The sequence below is a fragment of the Mus musculus genome, chromosome 18, assembly GCF_000001635.26.
Source record: "Mus musculus strain C57BL/6J chromosome 18, GRCm38.p6 C57BL/6J".
NCBI lineage: Eukaryota > Metazoa > Chordata > Mammalia > Rodentia > Muridae > Mus > Mus musculus.
The window spans coordinates 61,963,636-61,976,299 of record NC_000084.6 but is presented as its reverse complement, the minus strand read 5'-3'; the positions used below and the strand labels follow the sequence as shown (position 1 = coordinate 61,976,299).

General features: G+C 45.5%; 1 protein-coding gene across 6 annotated transcripts in view; it reads right to left on the bottom strand.

Moving 5' to 3' along the window:
* Positions 1-12,664, bottom strand: part of Sh3tc2 (SH3 domain and tetratricopeptide repeats 2) — a 62,792-nt gene that overhangs the window by 39,420 nt on the left and 10,708 nt on the right. For 3 of the 6 annotated variants that reach the window (XM_006525883.3, XM_006525881.4, XM_006525882.4), the window contains exons 3-8: positions 8,184-8,311; positions 5,253-5,358; positions 2,870-3,013; positions 1,653-1,851; positions 941-973; positions 658-731 (exon numbers count right to left, since the gene is read on the bottom strand). In XM_006525883.3, the coding sequence (XP_006525946.1) occupies positions 658-731; positions 941-973; positions 1,653-1,851; positions 2,870-3,013; positions 5,253-5,358; positions 8,184-8,311 (684 nt within the window). Of the gene's footprint in view, positions 1-580; positions 732-859; positions 1,261-1,652; positions 1,852-2,869; positions 3,014-5,252; positions 5,359-8,183; positions 8,312-12,664 lie in introns of those variants that run through there. The other 3 variants (NM_172628.2, XM_006525884.3, XM_006525885.1) reach the window with 3 other exon arrangements.

The following is a 12,664-nucleotide window of genomic DNA, read 5'->3' as shown; positions in this document are numbered from 1 at the left end:
TAGTTGTTTTTAGTGTTATTTGGTTTGGAACCAGTAAGACTGTATGGGTTGTTTTTCTTTTCTTTTTGCTAGAGATGTGTGATAGGAAATATGCCAGAACAGGGAGTTTGCAAGGACCAAGTTTCAACGGTGTATTTTAGATGTTTTGTTATCTAGTAAATGCATATACTTGCCAACATGTGTGTGTACACAGAGATTAGCAGACATAAATGTGTGTGTGTGTGTGTGTGTGTGTGTGTGTGTGTGTGTGTGTGTGTGTGTGCATTGTTCATTCATCTGTTTATCCAGTGTTTACTGGGTGTTCACTATGTACTAGACATTCATAGATCCCCTAAGCCACATTACTCTATGGAAAATCAGAAAATGTTTGGGTAATAAGTGAGAAGCGGGTCCCATTTGGCTCAAAAGCGTTTCATTTGGCCCACGCAAGACCTTCTTTTCTAACCATCTATCTTTAAATCTCTCTCACCCCCGCCATTCCCAGCCCTCCCCTCGGGCAGGCAGGCATCTGTCTCCTCAGCCCTGGCTCATGACCTTCAGTTAACAGGCAAAGACCCCAAGTGTGCAGACAATAACTGGCCTCCCGCATCCTGCTGGTGAGATTAGGAGGCAGGCAAGCATCATCTCTTCCCGGCAATGTTGTTTTTCAACTCGTACCGATCTGGCCGGAGCCTGTCCAGTCTCTCTTCCTGGGAAGGCCACAGATTCCTGGGTGATTCTTTAGGAACCATCTGCGGGTGGAAACATGACGTTTCAAAACGTTAGGACCGAGAGCAGACCAGTCCCACAGAAAAATGATGATGATGGTAGTACTATTATTGCGCATCTTATTTTTAATGGCCATCAACTGAGAACTTACTTTAAACTGTGAAAAATGAATGCTCAGCAGACTGGGGTGTTTCCTAGCTCTGCAATTATTTCTGCCAGCGAAATAACTTACACACAGCCCTTGGTATCGTCCTCACGGTCGATTCTGCTAGGACCAAGCAGAATCCATAAAGCATGAGATAATGTTGTCACTCCGTAGGCTCACGTTTACAGTATCCTCCAGCAGAAATCGCAAACTCTGGTGTGAAGAACATGCTCGGGGGGCAGGGTGGGGGTTAATTGAAAGGGGGATTTCTGAGCCCAGCACCAAGAGAGTCAGAGGAGGGTCGGGAGGCTGAATCCTCCTAACACCCTCAGGTGATACTGACACAAGAGCCCCAGTCGGGGCTGGAGAGATGGCTCAGTGGTTAAGAGCACTGACTGCTCTTCCAGAGGTCCTGAGTTCAATTCCCAGAAACCACATGGTGGCTCACAACCATCTGTAATGAGATCTGATGCCCTCTTCTGATGTGTCTGACGATAGCTACAGTGTATTCACATTATATAAATAAATAATAAATAAATAAAGGCAGTCCATGCGTTGCAAAGCACTACAAAGATGTCATATATTTCTTACTATTACTATGTTCATCTGAAATTTAGAGGATTTCCCATGTTCATCAAATAATACAGATTTTAGCTTTAAAAGAGGGAGGAAAAAAAAAGCCACCCCAAATTTGCTCTTCCAAACACCTGAATACCATCTCTCAAAGGACATCAATTCTATTCTGCACAAACTTCAGTTTGCCCTGGGACCATCCCCCAGGGAGTGGGCAGCTACTCACTGGTGGAAAGGGACAGGCAGGGGCTCCAGGGCTGACATGGGCACCAGGCCCCTCTGGCCCGTCACTAAGGACATGGCTTCGCACTCCGACTCGCCTCCAGAGAGCACGGAGATCAGCTCATTCTTGCACAGTGTCAAATATTCTCCTTCCTTGTCAGCTGGCTGAGCCACGGAGCACACGGCTCTGCAGAAGAAGTGACCTGCAGAGAATGAGATGAACCCTTCCAAGGAGTGGCCGGAAACGAGAGAGCATCTCCCACAAGGTGACACTTAGATGCAAAGCCCAGGCAATTTTCTTCCCCTGAGGAAAGTCCACTATCCAGGAGGAGGCAAACGGTCCTGGTGCTGTGATCTCTGGGAGTAGAAAAGTCACTGGCAGGGCGTTCACTTAAAATAGATATTCACCATTCTGAGTCATTAGCGAGAATAAAGCTTAATTGAACTTTACCTCAAAAACGAGGTGAAACAAAGACCCAGAGAAATGCACAAACCTTCACTAAACTCTTGCTTGTCTTGCAGCCCTGTGCTTCGTTCAGAGCCTCGTCTGTCTAGACCAATGCAATAGCTCTGCAAGCTTTGCAATGATACAGTGTGATTTGTGTCCTTTCTACAAGTTGTGCAATGGAGTCAGAAAGGGAATCACTTTTGCAAAACTATCCTGGGGCCCATCTAACTTTCAATATATATCAAGTGATCAGATTTGACCACCTGCCAGCCTGATGCAGTCACCCCTCAGGAAAGGTCCACAGGGTGCTTCAGCCCACTCCTCAACGTCCTGCTATTGAATCTCCTGAAACAGCTCAGGTTTCCTGGGATTTACAATCAAATTGCATCATGTGTTCGTAGAGCTGTTTCTCGGTCCTGGAGACCATTAGCATCACATGGGAAACTTTATTCTTAAAATGCCAGTGCCAGGCTCCCCGCCTCCGAGCACTCTACCATCCTAGATAAAGCCTGGCAGGATGAGCCTCTTGAGCCCCCCAAACAGCCTGAACATGAATCCCTGCAGACCAACTACTGCAGCTGTTGTGTGAGATTGGGACTGAGCTGAGAAGGACGTTTGAAGTTTTGTCATAACAGAGGTTTACTCATGTATGCCTTCATCTTTCAGAGATTTTATTTTATTTTATTGCTTCTTTTGGTATCTTAATTATCTGAGGGACTCTGGTAACAAATATCTAGACAAGGCTCCCATCCCAAATCCCATGCCAGACTCACCTTCCTGCAGCAGGAGGCCCAGGTATATGTTTTCCAAGTGATTGTCATCCACAGACACTTGGATCTCTGTGTCGTCCACCAGCCTGCTGTTGAGCCAGTACGTGTGGTCAAAGAAGAGATGTTCCAGACATATGGACACATAGCCTAGAGGTCAGTCCAACAAAGCTAAGCTAGATGAGTTCCACCCTTGGCCACCACAAAAGAGAAAGCAGCCGCCCCTGCCCTCGCCCCACCCCCACCCCTTCATACCAAGACCTGCCATTTAGGTAGAGCAGAGTGCTAACTAGATACTTTCTAGAGTGAACTGATTCTTCTCAACATCTGTTAGGAAATACAGGGCTGGAGAGATGGCTCAGCAGGTAAGAGCACTGACTGCTCTCAGAAGGTCCTGAGTTCAAATCCCAGCAACCACATGGTGGCTCACAACCATCCGTAATGAGACCTGACGCCCTCTTCTGGTGTGTCTGAAGACTGCTACAGTGTACTTATTTATAATAATAAATAAATCTTTGGGCTGGAGCGAACAAGCAAAGGTCTTAAATTTAATTCCCAGCAACCACATGAAGGCTCACAACCATCTGTACAGCTACAGTGTATTCATATACATAAAATAAATAAATAAATCTTTTTTTAAAAAAAGAAATACAAATTGAGTCTAATTTATGTGTACCATTCTAAGCACTTTGAAGTCTTTATACATGCATATTTTCTTTTCAATTTTTTTACATTTATTCATTTATTCTGTGTGTGTGTGTGTGTGTGTGTGTGTGTGTGTGTGTTGTACATGTGTGGGCATACGCACACACTTGTTTGTGTGTTACAGTGCATGAGTGCATGCAGGGGTCAGTTTTCTCCTTCCACCCTGTTGGTTTCTAGGCTGGAACTAAGGTCATCAGACTTGGTAGGCAGGACCTTCACTGCTCAGCCACTTCATCGGCCCTCAGCCATCTCTTTTCTAACACAGCAATGGTGGCCTTCCAGTTTACTGTTTTGACTCTGAGGGTTCCTGGCCTCCCCTTCAAGTTCATACTTGTAGACCCTGGTGATGTGGGGGCTGAGAAGGCTGTCCCTAGCCCATGGAGTTAGAAATCCCTTTCTCCCATCTGCTCTGACTCTGACCTCTCCCACAGCCTAGGAAGCAGCTCTGCCTTGTGATGAGCAAAACTGGCTGGAGCTGTAGCACCGTGGTTAGACTGCTTGTCTCGCAAGAGCTAAGCTCTCTGTTTGACTCTCAGAATTGAAAAGGAGAGAGAGAGAAAGAGGGGAGAAAGAGAAAACTTAAAACTAGGTCGATTGTAAAAGAAAAAAATGCTATTATATGTCAATATTCTTCTAAACATTAGTCACTCATACTAAAATTCTACTTTTTCTTTTGAGTCTTTTCCACCATTTCCATAATGCAATAGGCTGCAGTCCTCCACCCTCACTCTCTATTACAAAGGCCATCTTAAATTCAGAAGCTCACACTTGGGAGTCTTATAAAAACACAGAGGCCAATTAGTGGGCCAGAGTTAGAGCCGGGGTTTCTGGGTCTCTAACACCAGGTGCACTCCATGGAGCAAACTAACTGGGCCACAGAGCAAAAATGCAATACTGCCCATCTGTAATGGTCATGGGAAATATGGCACTTAAAGAGCAGAAAAATCACCTTGGCTTCCCCCTCCAGCCAAGGGTCACTTTGACCCTCAGCCCAGCTCAGCAGTGTTCTCTAGGTATAACTGCAGGGAACCCAGTATTTTCTATAAATTAGGTGACTTGGCTTTGAAGCCATCAGTTCTTGCCAGGAGCATTTTTTTTCTTTTCTTTTCTTTTTTTTGGGGGGGGTGTCTTGGAATAGAGGATGTACCAGCGGCCACTTCAGTAGAAATGTTGCTGTGCCCTGACATCTGTAACCTTCCAGAAACCTCTAAAGCCTTGTGTCACTTTCCCAGCAAGATCTTTCAGCTCTTTCTTTGACTCTTTTACAAATACATGTGACAAAGCATCCCTGAACCTCAGCATTCTGAGCAGCTTCTCCGTCTTCCTCAGGAATCGTTGGCTCTCTCCTGAATGAACTCCACATCTACCTCGCTGCCCCCCAACTCTGTAGCTCACTGAGCCAACTGTGTGACTAAAGGAAAGGTCTCCCTGGACATAAGAGATGACATTCCGTTTCCATACGGGAAAAGACACACCCATTCATAAAATGTCTTCAGATGACATCTTAGAGCAATAGCTAACATTTATTTTAAAAATGAGCTTTAGAGAGTTTAGGACATTTCAAAAGCTGGCCATCCATTTCAGGGTTTTATCTCTTATCAGAGACAAACCAGTTCCCCAGTATCAGGCTCAACGAGCCGGCTGGATGGAGACAAATGCTCTCCTCCACCGACCCAGGGCATACCTAAGTTCAGGTACGTGGAAAACTTCCAGATTTCCTCCAGGGTCTTGAAGGTGATGAGGAACTGGTCCTTCTGGGACTGGACACTCACCAACCTTGCAGAGAGATCCTGTACAAGGGCAGCAAGTCAGCCTGGGGTAACGGGGTCTTCTGGGAGGGGCTCGTGTACGTATGCAGTATTACTTACTCCACAGCAGACAGGTTGTTGCTAAGCAACATGTCATAATGTAAACCATGTCTTGGGTCAGTGAGCAGCCTATATTATGGTTAGTGCTTACAAATGCCATCCACCCACATTTGGATTATTTCACAATTTTAATGTGCTGGGAAACTACCACAATAGATAAATCTTTATGCACACTCTGGCTTGCTTGGCTATAAGTGATTCTAAAAAAAAAAGCACAATTTTGGTGGAGAAGGTTTGCATTTTCTATTCTAAAATGCAGCCCCTCAACAACCTCCAAGGAAGTTCGCCAATTTATGTTCCTAAGTAGAACAAGAAGAGGCCTGTGAGCCTCTTGCTCTCTAATACGGGAGCAAAGACTTGACTCCAGCGGCACTTGCATCCCCTCAATCTTTCTCTGCTGGTTGAACATCCTGCCCCAGAGCTTACCATTGAGAGCAACTGCTAGACACCAGTCCATAGGGAATCTAAGGGGAAGAAGATCTGAAAGAAGAGCCCTGAGCTCAGCAAAGTCAGAATCTATATTGCCTTAACACCAGAGACTCAGAAGCACCAGATCCTAAGCCCATATAGATCCTGTGAGCAAGGAGGGCTGCTTGGGCAAACAAAATAGTTTATAGATGATTTATTAGATATCAGGCCATTGCAAGGCAAATCTTCGTAAGCAACACCTCATGCAGCCCCTACAGTAATCCCCTGGAAAGAGTTTGATCGTGGTATTTAATCCATTGTAAAGGCAGGCTTTTGTAACATCTAACCACTTCTTTGAAAGACAAAGTACGACACCCTGCCTAATGGACAAGGTGTGCTTTCTCTAGAGCATGCACTAAATAAGGACAGATGTTATGATTAATAGTACCATGGTGCTAATAGCACTGCCCCAATTTTGTAGACACAGAGAGGTGGGATAACTGACCCAGGGTCACCTACACTTACAGTGAGTAAGCTGTAGAGTCCTGACTGGATACAGCCAACTCCTGGCCTCAGCCTCCACATTACATAGCTCAAGACATGACAAGATATGACCTAACATACAGCTCTTGATATCAAATCCTGCCTCCTGCTCCCGCCCACAGAAAAGGTGACTTTAATCAAAGAGAAATTCATCAAAGTCACCAGCAGCTGTTGTCTTGAATTCCTAAATTCCAGGTATTAAAATAGAATAAGATCAAATTTAGAAGTTCAGGGATGGAGAAATGGCTCAATAGGTAAAACCGCTGTTGCTTAAGCATGAAGATGTGAATTTAGATTCCCCGGTACCCACATTTTTAAAAAAAAGCCAGGTGTAACCCCTGTACCTGTAACCCCAGTACTGAGGGATGTGGGGCAGAGACTGGAGGGTTGCTAGGGCTTGCTGGCCATCGGCCTAGCTTCAGAGTAAAAACTCTGTCTCAAGGGAGTAAGATGAAAGAGCAGGACACCTGATGTCCCCTTCCAGCTTGCACAGGGGCATATGTGCTGGAGAGCACACACACATGCGCGCGCACACACACACACACACACACACACACACATACACACACCACACACATGCACACACATGCACACACACATGTGCACACACACACACATGCCACATGCACACACAGGAACACACAGATTTTTTTAAAAACTTTTAGCTGTTAATTACAGAGCAGGTGCCACTACCCTCGTACAAAGCCAAGCTCTCTACAGGTGTAGCCTTGCTTTCTCTTAAAAACAGCCAGTCACTCTGCTACGTGACAGCCACAGCACTTTTCTTCATTCAACGTGTACCAGATTGAGAAGAATAGGAAAATAATAAGACATATTATGTAAAGCAATGCTTACATTCTCCACCACCACCAGCAACAAATTCTCTCCATTTCTGACTCTCATTCTTTGGTAATACAAAATATAGTTCGACTGTTAAACATATTATCTATGTGCTATGAGAAATGTTTAATTTATTGCATTATTCCTCCCATCCCAATATTTATAGTTATGGTTTTTGTTAGCAATATTGTTACTTTAAAGACATGTGCAGAGGGCTGGAGACATGGCTCATTGGTTATGAGGACTGACCGCTCTTTCAGAAGACCTGGGTTCAATTCCCAGCACCCACATGGCAGCTCACACCTTCTGTAACTCCAAGATCAACTCTCTCCCACACAGACATACATGCAGGCAAAACACCAAGGCACATAAAATAAAAAGAGATGTTTTTAAAACATGTGCTCAATGATTATCAAGACCTGAGGAAAGGGAGGAGGGGGAGATGGACGGTTGTTCGTGGGTACAGATAAAATTTGGAGTAAATAGAGTGGATGGGATATTCCGGAGACAAACATCGCGAGTGAACTGTGCTTTTTGAAATCACAGTAGGAAGTATATGAGTATTTCCCAGTAAAAAAAAAACAATTCAAACTGGGCACATTAAGGGGGGAAAAGATACTTCTGAGGCCATCGCTGTGAACAATCCCATTCTGCATAGTTCAAGTAACTTGTCCAAAAGCAGGGGGGATGCGGGGTGGAGAGAGGGGGACCGACAGGGCAGAGGGAGGGGAGACTGGATGGGGATGGACTAAGAGAGGTGGGGGAGGGGCCGGGGGACAAGGAAGGGGGTGGGGCGACAGGACACAAGTTTTCTCAAGCATATTCACTCATTCCTGTTAGGCAGAACATATGAACTTAACCCACTCCCACCCTCTGTCAGCCAGTTGTTTTCTTGGGGACCTACTTTGTTCCAGGCACAGTTCTTGCTTCCCCAAGAGCCAGCCATCCCAGCTCACCTTAAATAGCGCGTGGACTTCCTGGGCTTCATTCTCCAGGGCCCAGAGCCGTCTCCGTGCAGCTTCCTGTAAGGCTGCGTTGACACACCTCCTGGAGCGACTCTTCACACAGAATGAGAGCACCAGGTCTGAAAGTGAACAGAGATCCAAGGCTGGACGCACAGTAGGGGCGGAGGGGTCGGGGATGTTTCCCCTACAAGCCCTGAATTGGTGTCCTCCACGGACAATAGATCAGAGTAGGTTAAAGGAGCGTCCAAGCTCCCTTTCAAGTGCGCCCCCTAGGGGCAGGGAAAGACACTGAAGGCCAGCAGGGCTCAGAGGAGGTGCACAGTGGTTACTTCTATGTGTGTGCGAACATAGAACCAGCCAGGGCAGACATTGATTCCAGCGGATAATGTGCTAACATTCGGAACGAAAAACACTTTTTCCAAACTGAAGGGAATGTGTTTTCACAACAAGTTTATAGTAGGTAATAAACATTATCTTATGAGTTGTACAGTGGTTTGAATAGAAATGATCTCCATAGATTAATGTGTTTGGATGCTTGGCCCATAGTGAGTGGCACTATTACAGGAAGTGTGTCACCGTGGAGTGACACTGTTGGAGGAAGTGTGTCACCATGGGAACGGGCTTTGAGGTCTCATATGCTCAAGCCCAGTGTGGCACACAGTCACTTCTGCTGCCTGCAGATCAAGATGTCAGCTCTTTCTCCAGCACCATGTCTGCCAGCATGTTACCACGATGAGAATGGACTAAAGCTCTGAATTGTAAGCCAGCTCCAATTAAGTATTTTCTTTTGTAAGAGTTGCTTTGATCATGGTGTCTCTTCCCAGCAAGAGAAACTCTAACTCAGACAAGCTGTTTACACACATATTCCCGGCAAGTTTCTCCGGCTCCATTACTAGCGTTTCTCATGACAACCAAGGAAGAAGTTGATGGCTCATCTTTAACTTCTTCAGAGTGCATGTTCTCTAAACAAACACTTCTTGAAGCCTCCTGGGAGTCTGTCTAGATGTGTGGGTATGACAACGAGTACAGTTATCTCCTGTTCCCATGACTGATGCTAGGCATGAAACCAGCCTGCCTGGTATTCCTTTCCACGGAGAAAAGGACTGTGGATACAAGAACCTGTCAGAGGATCAAGAAACAGTGATATCCAGTTGCATGTGTGTTTGGAGCTGTTAGGAGAGGCCACACTGGATACTCCTTTGATGCAATAATTGTCCTTTCAGAAATACCTTCTTCAGATGTTAAGTACCCTTTTTTGTTAATAATAATCCAACACAAGAAACAGAAGCATTGGAATGCATTCACAGAAACCTCTCTTTTCATCCGAACTTGTCCAAAACCAGATTTATAGAAACAGCCCCTATCCTGCACGTGCCGTCCACAGGATAGCCGGGACTCCACCCCACGAAAGGTCCATTTTTAACCTAAAGGCGCTGAAAGTGCTGTCTGTGGCTGCAGATCAAGTTTAAGGAATCTGCATCCAGTTAAGAGGCTGCTTCTTCCACTCAGATCCTCTCTGGCCTGTGTTCCCTCCAGTCCACCCAACCCCTTTCCATTTGGCAATTCTTCCCAGACTCCCTCTGGCAGCCCTACCTCCAGGATGAGTGATAACACAAACAAGAAGCCAAGAGAGGAGCCTCGGCACCTCAGGTTCAGGGCTTAGCTCTGCCCCGCAATGACTGCGCTACCCCGAGCAGTTAACAACCACCTCTGTGTGCTTGGTAGTCCTGCTAGAAAAACGGCTTTGACCCGGGCTCGTAGGGCCTCACAGAGACGGAACCAACAATCAGGGAGCCTGTGTGGGACGGACCTAGGCTCTCTGTGTATATGTCATGGTTATGTAGCTTGGTCTTCTTGTGGGTCTCCTAACAGTGGAAGCACGGGCTGTCTCTGACTCTTGGTTTTGGGACCCTTTTCCTCCCAGTGGGTTCCCTTGTCCAGCCTTGATATGATGGGAGGTGCTTAATCTTATTGCAACTTGATAAGTCATATTTGGTTGATATCCCTGGGAGGCCTGCCTTTTCTGAAGGGAAACAGAGAAGGAAGGGTGGATCTGGGTGTGGGGGAGGGGGTCCTGGAAGGAGAAGTGGGAGGGGAAACTGCCACCAGGATGCACTATATGAGAGAGGAATTATTTTAAAAGGAAAAGAAAATGGTTTTGATAAAACCTGTTACATGGCTTGGTTTCTTTTAAATGATATAAATATATATTTTTTTCTTAGTTCCTGGCCCATATTAAATGTTCAATACATGCGAAGCTTCCCACCCATCCCCCTGCCCCCAGGAGCCTCCAAATTATGGCTCACCAATGTCTTCATCTGATAACACTAATTAACCTTGATACTATGACTTCTGTTCTGCCAAACTCCATCTTTCTCCTGCCTCCCAAAACCTGATGCAAACTCCCTCTTAGGATCTCTTACAAAATCATTGCTGCCCACTAGCTGTACCCTCAGTGTGACTTCCCTTATGGTATATGAACCCGTGTATACAAAACGGAAAAAAAAAAAAAAAAACTAAGATCTTTGAGATCTTAGTATTGAGAGCACAACCTCTGTGCAGGTGGGACCCTGTAGTACCGAAAATCACCACATGGGGCAGTAAGTCCATTTCACTCCCGTGAAGACGGAAGCACATTGTATCCTATTTTAATCTTTCTGGAAGCTAGTCAGTAATCAGAATAATGCACTGATTTTGTGTGAGGTCGTCTGGCATAAAGCAAGGTTGGCAGCTAGCACCAAGTCTCCCACTTCCACACTGTGACCTTTCCGCAAGTTCAGCCCGCAGATTGGGTTTCACCTTGTGATACCCCGTGTTCATCAGCTTTCAAACACTAATAAGGCAAAATGCTGACGTCGCCGCCATTCTAGAATGGCAGATGGCAATTCAAGCTTACAGATGTCAAGCAGGTGACCCAAGAAAATAATGAGATTTTTCTCATTCTTGCTAAGATGGCTTGTTATGCCCCATGACCTCAGTTCGGTCCCTGAGAGGCACGTAGTGGAAGAGAACCAATTCCCACACTCTGGTGTGCATGTCCACACACATACAAATATACACAGATGCACAAGTAAATGTAATAAATTTTTTAAAATAAAAACTAGCATTTTGACATAATTTTTGATAAGGAATAGAAAGAACCTGGTTTGGTAATTATGTCTATTAACATTGTATCCTTAAAAATACCAAAAATGGAACTCATTCACAAACTTTATGTCATAAGACAAGGTACATTTTTGAAAGGGTGTGGATCATGATAGCTACCAACAGGACAAGCTTGGTGACTATTCTTGGTTGTCAACTTGACTGTATCTGTATGAGCTAAAACCCACGCGGCTGGGTACACCTGTGAGGAATTTTTCTTAACTAAATCATCTGAAGTGGGAAGACCCACCTTGAATCTAGATCTTTTGAGGTAAGAAAATCCACCTTAAATCCATACCTTCTGGTGGCAGCCTCTACAAAGGACATGGGAGAAGGAAGCTTGAGCTTTCTGTCTGCTTGCCCTCGTTCTCACCAGCAAGCCCATTTCTTCACTGGCATTAAAGTCTACTTCTTCAGGATCCCAGCATCTACTGAAGACAGGCTGAGACATCCAGCCTCATGGACTGAACAACTATTAGACTGTCAGACTTTATGGTGGTAGACAGCCATTGTTGGACTAGCTGGACCACAGCCCCTTTGTATATAAACCCCCTTATATAGTCTATCAGTTCTGTTCCGCTAGAGAATCCTGACTAAGAAAACAAGAGTTAAGCTTCTTCCTCATCACACATTGAGCATATGACAGTCAAGTTACCCTCCCTTCTGAGACTCTGCTTTCTATCTGATAGGTAGCAATTTAGATGCCGCCATACAGAAAAGACTGTGTAAGAAGAGGATCATGTCAGACCTCCTGACACAGGATCTGCTCTCAAAATGGGCTCTCACTAAGCCCAGTGAGGTGGTGCATACCTTCAATCCCAGCACTAGGGAATCAGAGACAGACAGATCTCTGTGAGTTTCAGGCCAGCCTAATCTAATCTAAGTAGCAAGTTTCAGAACTATCAGAGTCAAAAAGAAAAGAAAAATGGTCCTATGGTGGTTTGAATATGCTTGGCCCACAGGAAGAGGCACTATTAGGAGGTGTGGCCTTGTTGGAGTGGGTGTGGCCTTGTTGGAGGAAGGGCGTTACTGTGGGGGTGGGCTTTGAGGTCCTATGCTCAGGTCTGCCCAGTATGGAAGAGAACCTTCTGTTGGTCACCTGCTGAAGCCACTTTCCTGCTGCTGCCTTTGTATCAAGATGTAGAACTCTTGGCTCTTCTAGCACCAAATTTACCTTCATGCTGCCATGCCATGATGATAATGGACTGAACCTCTGAACCTTTAGGCCAGCCCTGATTAAGTATGGTACTTTTGAAGAGTTGCTTTGGTCATGGTATCCCTCCACAGTATGGAAACCCTAACTAAGACAGGTTCAAGATATCTGTTCA